The 17,088-nt window shown below is 34.4% G+C and overlaps 1 protein-coding gene across 2 annotated transcripts in view; it reads right to left on the bottom strand.

Moving 5' to 3' along the window:
• The window catches only part of UNC80 (unc-80 subunit of NALCN channel complex), a 230,563-nt gene that overhangs the window by 136,783 nt on the left and 76,692 nt on the right, over positions 1–17,088 (bottom strand). For both annotated transcript variants that reach the window (XM_024738362.1, XM_024738363.1), the window contains exon 22: positions 16,123–16,295. In XM_024738362.1, coding sequence (XP_024594130.1) covers positions 16,123–16,295 — 173 coding nt within the window. The remainder of the gene's footprint in view (positions 1–16,122; positions 16,296–17,088) is intronic.

Raw genomic sequence — 17,088 nt, 5'->3', positions numbered from 1 at the left:
ACAGTGTGTGTGGAAGAGTATTCAAGGCAGTCTAGTGTGGGTGTGGCTATGGGGAATTATTTTCCTTATAAGTTCCTTTCAAAGTGTAAGTTAGAAAGTACTGATTTTAGGAGCAGGGTTATAGAATACCTTAGACAAAGGATTCTTCCTGGACTTAAAGGAAATTCAATTTTCCCTCTTTTGATGGAGCTTACCTCTTACGGCTCAGTGCAATCTGAAGAAGCAGTGAAAAATGGAGGCATAACAGAATGGATAGGGATGAATTCACATCACAGAGAAAGACAGCACAAATGGAGAAAAATGAATCAGAAGAATGCTGCATGGATGAAAAGAACCACAGAGTATCAGAGGCATAGTTAAAAGTGAACATTTAAACAAAATTTGATACCATTGGTATACCAATTTTGCTGGTGGCCCTAAATGAAAAGTAGACATATTTAAATTCTTTTTTATTAATATGTCTGACAGATCACCTTTTCATGTTCCATAACACCACAGAGTGGCTTCAATTCCATTATGTCATAACTTCATAGTTCCCAGACAAGCAAGAATCAATTTTAACTAGGAAGATAAAATGTTAGGTTGAACCTTATGGAATTTCTAAGTTTGAAGGTCAAAAATAGTAGAATATCATCAACTTCATATGGTTCAGTTTTATATAAGGTGTTCTCTGCAATGGCTACAGAGCTGTCTAGTTAAAATTAGAAAATGTCATGCATTATGCAGCATGGATTTCTCTAACATTCTACAGCTAGAAAACTTCAAGCATCAAGCTAATTTTCCTTGACTTCCTTTGGCATTTTCCTGCGTTTTATAAGATCGTTATGTACATTGAATGTTTCCTTTATGAAAGTAAAGAAGAGAACTAGAATACTAATTCAAACAGCTGTGCTTTATTTTGCCTGGGGACCTAGAAAATATTGTTACCAAGATATGATGCTTAATTGAAGGTTATAACTGCAATACATTCCTTTCCCTGAAGGACTGTATCTAAACTTATTATGTGAGAAGAAACACTGACTGATCCTGAAAACTCGTAACACAGGACAGGAACTAACTGGTTTTAAAAAGTGAATATTTTATGGTGGTCCCTGGGGAATTACATACTATTTGTATTGCCTTACAATAAAATATAAAGCTCTTGCTGGTGCAAGATACCTATTTATTTTAAAACACTGGGAATAAGCAGTTATTGTGGTTCTTTGTGTACACTGGAACCTCACTTGCTAGAGGGCATGTGCTTGTGACTCAGTATTTACTACTTAGCTTGTACTGAATTCTCTGCCTGACTGAGATCATTAAGCAACTGACAGGCTGTCTCTGTCCCCGCCCCTTTCTGCAGTAGCTGAGGGCAAAAGAAATGATTCAGATGTCAGGCTAGAGGCAGGCATTATTGTTTAGTACACAGTCTGGTGGGGTAGTTATTTTAACACTTACTCAGATCATGCTAATATCTTGGGTAAGTGTTTTAAAAACCAAATGAGGACTCCTGTTTCTGACAATATGATAGATTCGGTGTGAAGACAAGTATCTTTTGGTTTAGACACCTAAAAATGCTAGATAAAATACCCCAATTTTTTTCACTTTGTTTTTGTTGTTTCTAACATGAGATGATAGACCATTGGAGAGCAGAAATTACAAGAAAGTATAATTCTGGGGTGAAGGTAGGGAGAAAGGTGTGAACTAGTTTAAGAATATATGCCCCAAGGGTTTCTACTGACTATGGCAAGACAAGAGTATGGGTTTTCAATGGGCCACAAATTAAATGTCTGGGTCCAAAGTGGAGTGTGAGATCAGGCCATACACTCCTATATAAAGCCAATATCCCATGTGCGTGTCACTTTTACTGCATGAAAAATAAAATGATCTACCCAACAGAAGTAAGCTTGCATGACTAGTCTTGGCTCTGGGTAGAAAAGGAAAAAAAGAAGAAGTCTTAAGTGAGAACTTCTAATCAAAATTCCACATTTTCATATAAGTTTGGACTAGAACGGGCACTACTTTCATGCTCCTTGCACCCAAAAAGTAGTTAAAAAATGATCTTATACATGTAAAAGTATGAGATTAGATCACTCCCTAACAGCTCTGGAGGGGTGGGATAGGAAGGGTGGGAGGGAGGGAGACGCAAGAGGGAAGAGATATGGGAACATATGTATATGTATAACTGATTCACTTTGTTATAAAGCAGAAACTAACACACCATTGTAAAGCAATTATACCCCAATAAAGATGTTAAAAAAAAAAATGATCTTAGGTTGGTGATGTTTCGAGGTGCCTGAGAAAAAGAAATGGAAAGCCTCTCTGGAGGAATACTTTAAATTAGTGCTTCTCAAATCTTCAAACTTGAGTATGCATAAGAGTCACTTGAGTATGCATAAGAGAATACGGTTAAAATAGATTCTTTGGGCCCACCCTCAGAGATTCTGATGCAGATGTTGCAGGGCCTGAAAATCTGCATTTCTAACATACTCACAGATGTTGCTAAAACTGCTGGTCCACTGAATAACACTGCTTCTAACACAGGTCTTAAAGAATCAGCACAGATAAAGTTTCAAGGAGTTAAGCTTATTAAAAACATGTTTTAAAAAATTCACCATGAGTCAGAGTAGGAAGAAACAGCAAAGTGTAGAATCAGACCCTTTACAAAGACTGTGGCTATAGGAATCATAATGTATCAAATACATCTACAGATTAATGTGGGTATTGAAAGTAGAAGGAATTAGGTTATCAAAGTTGACCATGTAGTTTTAAAACAAGAAATAGAACTTTTACAAATAAAAAATGTAGTACTTGAAATTTAAAACTCAATGGACAGATTCAAACAAAAATTAGATCAGTTTTTTTCACCTTCAGCATTATTGGCCGTTTTGGCCAGATAATTATTTTTTGTGAAGTGTGCACTATGTATTATGAGATGTTTATCAGAATCTTTATTAACTACTAACTAGATGCAAATAGCAATTCCCAAGTCATGACAACCAAAAATTCCTCCAAACATTGCCAAATGCCCCCTGGTGGGCAAAGTTACCCCTGGTTAAGAACCATGAAATTAGACACAGCTGAAAAAAGAAAAAGTGAAATGGAAGAGAATTAGGCAGAATACAGCATAGAAAGAGATGAAGAAATGAAAAATATGAAAGAAGTTGTCAAAGACAGAGGATAAACCGAGAAGCTCTATCATGCATCTTTTCAGTTTATAGAAGGAAAAATTAGAGAAAATGTGAAAGACACAATCTTTGAAGAAATAACAGAAAATTACCAGAATAGACATAATATGCCAATTACATGATTTACAGACTTAATGAAATATGAAATATAGGCTAGAAACTTTTTAGTGAAAGTGCAAAAGATCAATAATAAAGAGAAGATCAACAATAAAAGCAACTGGGAGAAGGAATTGAGGGAGACACATTACCTATAAAAGAATGTCAGTTAAGCCAGAAGAGAAGGGGATAATATCTTTGAAGTACAGAAAGAAAATGTTAGCCTATGATTCTAATTCTATCAAAAGTATCTTTCAAGAATGAAACCAAAATAAAGACATTTTCAATTAAACTGTAGTTGAGAGAGCTACTGCCAGTTGATCATCACCAAAGAAGTGTCTGAAAGCTTTCCTTCAGGAGGATATAGATCTTAGAAAGGAATGTCTGAGATGCATGGAAAAATGGTGAGCAAAGACTATGCTAAGCTTTTGGGCAAATTTAAAAATCATTTTCCTAACAATCAATAAAAATAATGTCTACTTTATCAATGTTAAAACAAAAATAAGAGAGAACTAAATCTTGACAATAATTGGGGTTAAAACCCTCTACAGTCTTTTACTGTTTGAAAGAAGAGTAAAGATATTCATTAAATTTAGACTTTGAGTTAAATATGCATGCAATTAAAAAATATATAAATAGAATAATTTTAAAGCTGATAAAGAAAAATGAATAAAACAAAGCTAAACCAAACCAAAGAGAAATAAAACAAAATTCAACACTATTTGAAAGAAGGCATGAAATAATGAATATACAATGAAATAATGAAAAATGAAATAATGAAACATATACAATGAAATGATGAAAAATGTGGTAAGTAGGCAGAAGAAGACAGAAGTGAATCTATATAAGCAATCATAATCTGTGCAAATGTACTAAATTTTCTAGGGAAAAAAAGGTCACTAAAATGTTATAAAAATTCAAATACTTGCTTCTTACAAGACACATATCTAAAACACAAAGATGTAGAAATGTTGGAAGGACTGGCAAAAAGACCAGACCAATGCTAATAAAACTGTTTCAGCTGTATTATTATCAAAGAAAAATATATCTTATATATGCTAGAAATAAACTGGGTCACTAGATAGTAATAAAAGGTTCATAGCACCAGATACTTGTCATACTTCTAAACGATCTGCCTCTAAATCAATAAAACAGAAATTGCTGGAACTACAAAATAAATGGACAAGTTTGTCATCATAGAGGAGATTTTAACACAACTTAGTGTTTGACAGATCAAGTAGTGAGGGGTAAAAATAAGAATATAGAAGACTTGAATATAAAACACTGCACCCTGATGGACCCAGAGGGTATTATGCTAAGTGAAATAAGTTAGACGGAAAAATCTGTATGATTTTACTGATATGTGGAATCTAAAAAACAAAAAAATGAACAAACAAAGCAAAATAGCCTCACAGATACAGAGAATAAGCTAGTGGTTGCCAGAGGTGGGGATGGGAGGTTGAGGGGGGAACAGGGTTTGGGTAAAATAGGTGAAGGGCATTAAAAGTTTCATACTTCCAGTTATAAAATAAATAAGTCACTGGGATATAATATACAGTATAGGGAATACAGTCAATAATATTATAATAACTTTGTATGACAAAGTTGACAGATAGTTACTAGACTTACCGTGATCAATTCATAATGTATATAAATGCCAAATCACTGTGTTGTACACCTGAAATTAATATAATATTGTATGTCAACTATACTTCAATTTAAAAAAAAAAGGAAAGAAAAGCCTCTATGTTGTGCCCAACAACTGGAGAATGCACATTCTTTTCAACTACACTAGAACATTTACAAAAATTAATAATGCTCTAGTTCATGAAGCAAGTTTAAATTAATTCCAAAGAATCAGTATCTGAAAATGAAGTTAGAAATCAATAACAAATGGATACCTAACAAAACTCTGAAATTTATAAAACTGAAACACACACACTCATACATATATACATAACCCATGGAAAAGGAAACCATTAAATAAATTAAAAAGGACTTAAAAATAAATTGTAACATAAATACTACTTATCAAAATTTATGACATAATTGAAGGAGTACTTAGAGGGAAATGAATAGCTAAATGCTCAATTTTTGAACAGAAAAAATAAAAGTATGAGCTAAGCAATCAACTAACAAGGTAAAATAATAATACAATGAATTCAAAGCAAGAAGGAGGAAAGAATAAAAATAAGGGCAGGATATACTCAATATTTTGTAATAACCTATAAGGGAAAAGAATCTGAAAAAGAATATTATATGTATATGTGTATTTATAACTGAATCACTTTGCTGTACACCTAAAACTACCACAACATTGTAAATCAACTATACTTCAATAAAAACAATAATAAGGGCAGGAATTAATGAATTAGACAACGAGATACAATAGAGAGAATCTCTATTGTACCATTAAAAAAGACTAATGAAATTGACAAATATCTGGCAAGCCTAATCAAGAAAAGAAAAGGAAATAATTTTAGGAATAAAAACAGAAAAAATAATTACAGATGCTGCAAAGGTCAAAAACTAATAAGAAAATGCTATGATCAATTTTAATCCAACAAATATGAAAATGCAGGTAAAACTGACAAATTGCTAAAAAGAATAAAATTACTTAAATGTACTCAAAGAAATAGAACTTTTGAATTATCAATTCAGATCTGAATTTTAATTTTAATTTTAATTGCATCTAAATTTATCTGTGGACTCAATGTAATTCCAAATCAAAATATTTTCATAGAAACTGACACGCTAATTATAAAATTCACATGGAAGAGTAAGGAGCCAAGAACAACCTAGGTGATGTTCAAAGTTCAAGCTATTAAGACAGAGTAGATTAACTCAGAGCACACATGGAATGCAACAGAAAAAAAACTCAGACTTACACCCATGCATGCATAGAAACCTGACACATAATTAAGATGGTGTTGCACATCAGATAATAAAGTATGAATTAATCAATATATTATGCTAGAATAATTTTTTTTATGCGAAAAGAAAAGAAAGAAAAAAAAATCCTGTTTTATACACACAATAAATTCTAGTTAAAGACCTAAATGTGAAATGCAGACTTTAAAATTTTTAGAGGAAAATTTAATATGTATTTATTACTACCTTGGGATTTCTTTGAAAAGACATAAAAATGCTAACCACTAAAGAACATTTTTATAAATTAAATTACATTAAATATTTCATTAACATACACATAAGGAAACAAAACAAAATGATATATTCTCTAGGGATACAAGCTCATGTGGTAAAATAAAGCAAGCACAGGGAAGATTAAAACAAAGTTCAAGACAGCAGTGTCTTCTAGGAGGTAGGGGTGAGTAATTAGGGAAGGAGATACAGGGGACTTTAAAGAAAGTGGAAATGTCCTATTTTTTAAGATATGTGGTGGATATGTGACATTCAAATTTTTTCTTTAAACTCTACATATTCATGATATACATCCTTTTTATGTTACATTTCATAGAATGTTTTCAAACATTCAGTATAGGAATACCACTAGAATAAAGTGAATAATTTGACCATTTAGTTTTGGTTATTACTGGATTATTTCAACTTTCCTTATGATTCAAAAGAAGACACAATATTATTTTGCTTTGATAGTTCCTAGTCTGCATATATTCCTAACTCCTTGAGAAAAGCTAATATCCATTCATCACCAAGTAGTTTTATGATGGTAAACCCCAATGTGGATTACATGTGTTGCAGTGAACCTGAAAGTATGACTATATGGTAACCAAATGTTTCATTTTCCTCAAGAGTTCTAGTTTATGTCTAACTGGTATAATTATTGATAGCACTCCATTTCACTCTCAAAAGTGTCCCAATTTGGATAAAAATTATACAACCAGTCCTCCTAAAACTATCTATTTATGAAGCTATTATAATTTAACATGAATTAGGTTTTCTCTATCCACAGACTAAGGAGAAAACTATGATCCCATTGACTCTCTTATATTCATGAAACTGTTCCTAAAGCAAACTGACATTATGTGTTATTTATGCTAATAAATTACCAGTAAATTAGAAATCACTATGTCTGTACATGTTATATATTCAACTGGGTATAAAAGGATAGATAATTTCACCTGAAATATACATAAAATAGACAGAAGTGCCTTTTGTTTGAACTATTTTTGTGCTTGTAGATTATATGAACCTAAAGATAAAATGAGTCCTTTATAAAACATATCTTTTTAAAAATACCTTACAGTTGCATTTATTAAATTTACACTAAAGAGGAAGAGTGTGAGCAGGAGCTGTGCTGGACTAAAAACGGATCCAATTATCCCTTTGTAGTCATAGCAATAATGACAAGAGGACTGTTTAAAACAAAAACCTTTAGATTGGCAAGACTTTGAACATTGACACTTCTAGTACTTCTTTCATTTAATAATACTTTTTAATTCTGAAGAAAATTGGAAACTTGAAAAAAATCACATATAAATTCTATGATGAAGACAATGAAAACTGTTCCGAAATAAAATTACATCATAATGTAAACACTGTATTTAAGCTGCACTTAAAAACATGAATGCGACATCCAACAAAAGCAAACAATAAAAGAGAGATGGGAGAAAGTGAAGGACTGGAAAGTGATGATGAACTGAAGACATTTATTCTCCCCTCCTCTCCCAAATGCTATCTGATGAAATGGTAGAATCTATACCTATGTATAAATCTGTATATCTGTACCTACCTCTGCATCTGCATATCTATCTGACATCTATATCTATCTATCTGTCACCAATCTATCCATCGGTATCATTTATATCTACATCTCTATATATTTCTATATTCGTATTTCTATCTCTCTGTATTTACACACACACATATATGTATATGACTAAAACCACAAATGCACTGGAAAACATATAGAATATAATTTTAAAAATATCTTTATTGGAATATAATTGCTTTACAGTGTTGTGTTAGTTTCTGCTGTATAACAAAGTGAATCAGCTATATGTATACATATATCCCCACATCCCCTCCCTCCTGCGTCTCCCTCCCACTCTCCCTATCTCACCCTCTAGGTGAGCACAAAGCACTGAGCTTATCTCCCCATGCGATGCAGCTGCTTCGCACTAGCCATCTATTTTACATTTGGTAGTGCATACATGTCAATGTTACTCTCTCACTTCATCCCAGCTTACCCTTCCCCCTCCCCGTGACCTCAAGTCCATTCTCTATGTCTACGACTTTACTCCTGCCCTGCCACTAAGTTCACCTACCTTTTATTTTTTTACATTCCATATATATGCGTTAGCATATGGTATTTGTTTTTCTCTTTCAGCCTTACTTCACTCTGTATGACAGACTCTAGGTCCATCCACCTCACTACAAATAACTCAGTTTCATTTCTTTTTTGGCTGAGTAATATTCCATTGTATATATGTGCCACATCTTCTTTATCCATTCATCTGTCGATGGACACTTAGGTTGCTTCCATGGCCTGGCTATTGTATACAGTGCTGCAATGAACATTGAGTACGTCTCTTTTTTTCTGGTACGCAGGCCTCTCACTGTTGTGGTCTCTCCCGTTGAGGAGCACAGGCTCTGGATGCGCAGGCTCAACAGCCATGGCTCACGATCCCAGCCGCTCCGCGGCATGTGGGATCTTCCCGGACCGCAGCACGAACCCGTGTCCCCTGCATCGGCAGGTGGACTCTCAACCACTGCGCCACCAGGGAAGCCCACATGTCTCTTTTTGAATTATGGTTTTCTCAGGCTATTTGGGGTCTTTTGTGTTTCCATACAAATTGTAAAATTTTTTGTTCTAATTCTGTGAAGAATGCCATTGGTAGTTTGATACGGATTGCCTTGAATCTGTAGATTGCTTTGGGTAGTATAGTCATTTTCACAATACGGGTTCTTCCAATACAAGAACATGGTATGTTTCTCCATCTGTTTATGTCATCTTTGATTTCTTTCATCAGTGTCTTACAGTTTTCTGAGTACAAGTCTTTCGTCTCCTTAGGCAGGTTTATTCCTAGGTATTTTATTCTTTTTGTTACGATGGTGAATGGGATTGTTTCCTTAATTTTTCTTTCTGATTTTTTGTTGGTGGTGTATAGGAATGCCAGATATTTCTGTGCATTAATTTTGTATCCTGCAACCTTACCAAATTCATTGATTAGTTCTAGTAGTTTTCTGGTGGCATCTTTAGTATTTTCTATGTATAGTATCATGTCATCTGCAAACAGTGACAGTTTTACTTCTTCTTTTGCAATTTGTATTCCTTTATTTCCTTTTCTTCTCTGATTGCCATGTCTAGGACTTCCAAAACTATGTTGAATAAGAGTGGCGAGAGTGGACATCCTTGTCTTGTTCCTGATCTTAGTGGAAATGCTTTCAATTTTTCACCATTGGGTATGACGTTTGCTGTGGGTTTGTCATATATGGCCTTTATTATGTTGAGGTAGGTTCCCTCTACGCCCATTTTCTGGAGAGATTTTATCATAAATGAATGTTGAATTTTGTCAAAAGCTTTTTTGGCATCTATTGAGCTGATCATATGTTCTTTATTCCTTAATTTGTTAATATGGTTTATCACATCGATTGATTTGCATATATTGAAGAATCCTTGCATCCCTGGGATAAACCCCACTTGATCATGGTGTATGATCCTTTTAATATTTTGTTAGATTCTGTTAGCTAGTATTTTGTTCAGGATTTTTGCATGTATGTTCATCAGTGATATTGATCTATAATTTCCTTTCTTTGTGATATCTTTTTCTGGCTTTGGTATCAGGGTGATTGGTGGCCTACAATCAAGATTACTCTAGCCAGCAAGGATCTCATTCAGATTTAACAGAGAAATCAAAAGCTTTTCAGAGAAGCAAAAGCTAAGAGAATTCAGCACCACCAAACCAGCTTTACAACAAATGCTAAAGAAACTTCTCTAGGCAGGAAACACAAAAGAAGAAAAAGATCCACAAAAACAAACCTAAAACAATTAAGAAAAGGGTAATAGGAACATACATGTCGATAATAACCTTGAATGTGAATGGATTAAATGGCACAACCAAAAGACACAGATTGGCTGAATGGATACAAAAATAAGACCCATATATATGCTGTCTACAAGAGAACCTCTTCAGACCTAGGGATACATACAGATTGAAGGTGAATTGATGGAAAAAGATATTCCATGCAAATGGAAATCAAAAGAAATAGCAATATTCATATCAGATAAAAGACTTTAAACTAAAGACTGTTACAAGAGATAAGGAAGGGCACTACATAATGATCAAGGGATCAATCCAAGAAGAAGATATAACAATTATAAATGTTTATGCACCCAACATAGGAGCACCTCAATACATAAGGCAAATGCTAACAACAATGAAAGGGGAAATCAACAGTAACACAATAATAGTAGGGGGCTTTAACACCCCACTTACACCAATGGATAGATCATCCAAACAGAAAATAAGGAAACACAGTCTTTAAATGACACAATAGACCAGATAGATTTACTTGATATTTATAGGACATGCCACCAGAAAGTGGCACAATACACATTCTCCTCAAGTGCACATGGAACATTCTCCAGGATAGATCACATCCTGGGTCACAAATCAAGCCTTGGAAAATTTAAGAAAATTGAAATCGTATCAAGCATATTTTGACCACAACACTATGAGACTGGAAATCAATTACAGGAAAAAAAAACTGTAAAAAACACAGATACATGGAGGTTAAACACTGTGTTACTAAATAACCAAGAGATCACTGAAGAAATCAAAGTAGAAATTAAAAAATACATAGAAACAAATGACAATGAAAACATGATGACCCAAAACCTATGGGATGCAACAAAAGCAGTTCTAAGAGGGAAGTTTATAGCAATTCAATCTCACCTCAAGAAAGAAGAAAAATCTCAAATAAACACTCTAAACTTACAGCTAAAGCAACTAGAGAAAGAACAAAAAACCCAAATTCAGTAGAAGGAAAGAAATCATAAAAATCAGAGCAGAAATTAATGACAGAGAAATGAAGAAAACAATAGCAAAGATCCATGAAACTAAAAGCTGGTTCTTCGAGAAGATAAACAAAATTGATAAACCCTTAGCCAGACTCATCAAGAAAAAAAGGGAGAGGATGCAAATCAATAAAATTAGAAACTAAAAAGGAGAAATCACACCTGACACCACAGAAATACAAAGGATTATAAAGACTACTACAAATAACTATATGCCAATAAAGTGGACAACCACGAAGAAATGGACAAATTCTTGGAAAAGTACAATTTTCCCAGACTGAACCAGGAAGAATTAGAAAACATAAACAGACCTATCACAAGTAATAAAATTGAAACTGTAATTAAAATCTTCCAACAAACAAAAGTCCAGGACCAGATGGCTTCACAGATGAATTCTATCAAACATTTAGAGAATAGCTAACAATGATCCTTCTCAAACTCTACCAAAAAATTGCAGAGGGAGGAACACTCCCAAATTCATTCTAGAACATATTTAAAAGTGAAGCATTCCTGAAAGTCAGGAAGCAGATGAGATCAGATATTAAGTGAAACCAAACACAGAGGATACAAAAGTTAATAATACCTTTAATAGAAGACAACTTGTGAATGTTAGAGTAATCTCAAGGGTCTCCTAACCCAAAGAGACAGGTATGAACAACTGCAATTGCCACACTTGCACAATGATGGTAAAAACAGGATGTTACTATGATTCAAACATATTAGACATGCAGCTATATTTTCCTTCCTCTCAGTTCTCTTGCCAGTATTCACCAGTGACTTCAATTCCTTCACTTTTCTATACCTGAGAAACTGAAGTTGAATGTACCCTCATTTGGGGACCATGTCCTGGCTTAACCCTTTCCTCTTATATCAACAAATAAGACAATGAATGTGAAGGTGCTTTATTAACTATGACATACAATGAAAATGTTACTTTTGTTATCTTCTACCACCACCTCTCTCACCACTGCCGCCACCACCACACCACAACCACACCACCACCACGACTACCATTACCACCAACATTACCACCACCACCACCATCAACACCTATCCCTTTTTTTTTCAACCAACCAGGTGTACCTAGATTCTGTCTCTGTTTCCTTTAAACCGTGACTGATTCTGACCTCTGGACACTCCTTGGTCTTGACCTAGAATCAAAGATTCTCAGATACGAAAGAAACTCATACTAACCACCCCCTTCTTGAGTCTCCCTGTACTTCCCCATTGAGTCCAGCGTAGTGACAAAGAGCTAATTACTTCTCAATGTATCTACTTCATCACTGGACATCTATAGTGATCAGAAAATGCTTCTTTACTTTGAAGCTTGAAGACACCACTTATAAGTATCAAACCCCATTTATTTTATTTATTGCCATGAGATTAATAAGATTGAGAAGGTCAAGCAGGGCCAGAGTTGGTCCAACAGGAAGGGAAGAAAGGAGAATCTAGTGATCTGGTAACTACCTGGCCATAATCTTATTTGGAGGAAGTAAAATAAATTTTAAATGTCTTCTGGAATTCAGCCATGAATTAAATCTCCTTGAAAACTCTAAGCATTATAGCAGTTGGAAATCATATAGGTATGGAACCATCTGATGAGAGGGAATGAAATTCCAGCATCCAAGAGACCGATTATTTTAAGAAGAATATTGATGAATACTTTTATAATCTCCATTCAGAAGCCAGTGTTAATTTGTTTGAATGGGATTATTTTTTTTAAAGAACCTATTGATAACACGATTTTATTTATTACTTTTAAAATATATTTATTTTTGGCTGCTTTGGGTCTTCATTGCTGCATGTGGGCGTTCTCTAGTTGCAGCAAGCAGGAGCTACTTTCTGTTGCAGTGCACAGGCTTCTCATTGCGATAGCTTCTCTTGTTGCAGAGCACAGGCTCTAGGTGCGTGGGCTTCAGTAGTTGTGGCTTGCAGGCTCTAGAGCACAGGCTCAGTAGTTGTGGTGAATGGGCTTAGTTGTTCCAGGGCATATGGGATCTTCCTGGACCAGGGCTCAAACCCGTGTCCCCTGAATTGGCAGGAGGATTCTTAACCACTGTGCCATCAGGGAAAGCCCTTGACTGGGATTATTTTTTAAACTTTCAAATGTATCACTCTCTTTGTGACAAGCCTCCTGTTTCTCCCATGACCACATATCTTATAAAGCTTAAAAGCTTTTTATGTAGGAAGCAGTTATTCCTTCTATTTTTACACCATCAACGTTAATAAAATCATTCCAACTACTTTATTAAAGAGTGTCTCTTTGCCAATGATAATACATTGAGACTGTGTTCTTCCCATTTTTTGTTTCATGGGTGGGTTTTGGGGGAGTTCATGAACCTTCTGATATTACAGGCTGAATATTTTGTCTGTAAGTGTAATTCTCTCCATAGCTCTCCATAGCTTTCATTCAGTTCTTAAAGAGTTTATGTCTCCAAAATGTTAAGAATCACTGATTTAGTGGGTAAATGTGTAGTGTGAATCTTTAAAGTTGAAAATCTCCTATATGTTCCTATTATAAATTCATCATGCAGTCACATGACCTTTTTAAAAAAAAAGATTCAATTGCTTTTGGACCATTAGAAATCATTTGCCTCTTCTTTATTATGGAGACCATATACATTTAAGTACATTTTCAGTGTATCAAGAGACACTTTCCGATTTACCTAAATAACTTTTTTTTTTTTTTTTTTTTTTTTTTACAGAGAAAGTATACGGTATTGCTAAAAGAGTCCTGAATAGAATCAGAAGGTTCTTCTCCGAGCCCAGTTTTCACTTCGACTGGCTTATATGACCTTGAGCAAAGTCACCTTAGCTCTTGGGGCTTTTGTTTTCTCATGTGGAAAATGCGTGAATGAAAAGAGTGGCTTGGAGTCCAGTATATGATATACATTCATGTGGAGACTTCACTCAGGATCTCTGAAAGAGTTGTGGGTGTGGGGCTGAGGCTTTCCAGAAGAGGGAAGGACAATCCATTCTCTCTGTCATCAGGTGCTTATTTTACTGACAGTTGTCCAAATGCTATTATCCTATCATTGTCCAATTTGTATGGGCAGCTGTGCCTCTATCTTTCCCTTTCAACAGTAAGTTGAAGTAACATGATTCATTATTATCATTTTCCTTACACTCAGACAGTTGCTGGAGAAATTTGATGTCTCACTTGTCTAAAAATTTTCCAAAGTATCTGTGACTTTAGGATTGAAACAAAGATGGACATAATAGTACATCTGGAACACTGTAGCATAAACTACCCATAAAGTTCTAATGCACCATAGTTATTGTGTATTTAACCATTGTTCAACTAGTTTGTGTCATCTTCACTTTCTTAATCACATTTAAACTATCAGGTTTAAAATACAGAATTTCTTATTTTTCACATTTTAAAGTTCCTATAGTGATCTCACATAATTTTTTAATGAGAGAGTCAACATGGTATTGTACCAAATATAAGGTCTGTTCTAATCTGGCTCTATCCTTTCCTGGCTTTGAACCCTGGCCAGTTGGTGATTAAGAAGAACCATGCATGACTCAAACGAGTGACAGGCTGGTTTCCCCTCTCTCACTTAGAAAACAAGAAATTGGCTCTTTGCCTTGTCAGCTCTTGCTTTAGACAGGCATCTCATCATTCTTTAATTGTTTGATTGCCACCTGCCTCAGCTCTCCTGGAGACCTGTGACTTTCTACATTTTACAGTCATCATAGCATATATCAGTACACATTAAACACTTTGGAATTAAAAAAAAAAAACTTTCAAAGACCAATGTCCAGGAATCGGAAACTGACTGAAAAATCTTAAATAACCACAGGTCATCATTCTGGGTGATTACAGTGGTATTTGCATTTTCAGCTTAAGTGAAGCTACATACCTTGCTGGTCACTAAATATCATGACAGCAAAAGCTATTAATGTCACAGAAAAATGTCATGAATTATGTTAAAAGGTTTGGACTATTTTCCAAGGTAAAATATGAGTGGCCAGTGGTTACATATTCATGTGTTACAAAAAGGGATCATTTGTAGGCAGGCTAAAGGGTTTTTGTTGTAAAAATGTCTATTTTAGTTTTTCTTCTTAAAGTGTGAATACAGAAAACTTTTACTTCTTGATATTTACTTGGAATTTTGTACCCAGTATTTATATAGCATATGAATGATTTATTAAACCAGAAGGTAAATAAAGGAAATTGAAAGATGGTGTTCAAAACTCATATCTGGGTCTCATTTGACAAAAATACTTTCTAAACAAGATCCACATTATACTCTTGAATCTCTTACATGTGTATAAGGCTACACAATGTTCAAGGTGCTTCTGTGCAATTAATTTCAATTGATCTTTGCTTCGTATTTTCACTCAATTAATATGCAATTAAATCAAGACAGAGTTTAAAGGACTAATATACGACAGACATGACTAATAATGTAATAATAATAATGACCTACTTTATTGAGCAACTGCTATATTTCAGGCATTATGATGAGGACTTTACATCTAGTATCTCATTTAATCCTCACACTAACCCTAGGAGGTAGGCATAATATTATTATTACTCTTAATCTCATTTTACAGGGCTTAGCTAATAAATGTCAGAGTGATTTTAACCCAGGCAGTCTCATTCCAGAATCCTCATACACTGTTAATCATGATGCTGTACAGAATATATTTACTAAGATTTTTTCCCCTTTCTTTTCTTCTTTTACCTTACTACCTTTTCCCCTCCTCTTGCCACTAATGCTGAGGAAAAACAAAAAAAGACCAAAAACGTAACCCCATAGTTAGGCTTTGGAGTAGGGATTCATGCTTTCCTCCATTAGCAGAATTAACTGGAATGGGATACAGGATGAGAAAATTCTTCCAACAACTTACAAGATCCAAGGCGGCTGCCAAGATCGATGCATCAGGAATTGTCCCTGGCTCACAGCAGTTTAACAGAAACTGAAAGCGCTTCATTCCTTGTCGGATTGCTCCAAGATTCACCACGTTTTTGCTTTTTCCGCCATCTTGGTTGGAAGACAGATGGTCATCAAAACTGTGGCAACCTGTAGGGGTTTTCCCATGTTGGAGGAATAAAGGAGAGAGAGTGTAATGGTTGTAGATTAAAAAAGAGCTTTGAAGTTTCAACAATGCATTTTCTATAGTGTTGGCCTAAGAACTTTTTCCTGAACTACACTTCCCTCCTCTCTATCTAATGCTTGATTTGGACACCTTGACTTTTAGGAATCTGATGACACATAGCATATGTTAATAAGGGGTCTTATATAACTATTTTAATATAGGGTCTGTTCCATAGAGAACAGACTTGTGGTTGCCAAGGGGGAGGGGGGATGAGGGAGGGATGGATTGGGAGTTAGGGATTAGCAGATGCAAACTATTATATACAGAATGGATAAACAACAAGGTCCTACTGTATAGCACAGGGAACTATATTCAATATCCTGTGATAAACCATAATGGAAAAGAATGTGAAAAACAATGTACATATATATACGTATGTATATATATATGTATATATATATATGTATGAATGTATATATATATATGAATCACTTTGCTGTATAGCAGAAATTAACACAACATTGTAAATCAACTATGCAGCAATAAATTTTAAAAATTAAAAATTAAAAAAAAATAGATAAATATAGGGTCTGATCATTTTGCTTCCAGGTCTCTTCTCTAACACTGCTAAGAGGATTATTTAAGATGATTCTGCCTGTAACTAACTTCTGTTTTTATGGAAGATGCAAAATCACTGTGCAATTTCAGATCTGTTACAAAAAACTGATATCAAAGACAGTATCTTGATATCTTAGTTACAATGCAAAGAATCACTGA

The sequence above is a fragment of the Neophocaena asiaeorientalis genome, unplaced genomic scaffold, assembly GCF_003031525.2.
Source record: "Neophocaena asiaeorientalis asiaeorientalis breed wild unplaced genomic scaffold, Neophocaena_asiaeorientalis_V1.1 scaffold258, whole genome shotgun sequence".
Taxonomy (NCBI): Eukaryota; Metazoa; Chordata; class Mammalia; order Artiodactyla; family Phocoenidae; genus Neophocaena; species Neophocaena asiaeorientalis.
This window is presented reverse-complemented; position numbering and strand designations above follow the sequence as displayed.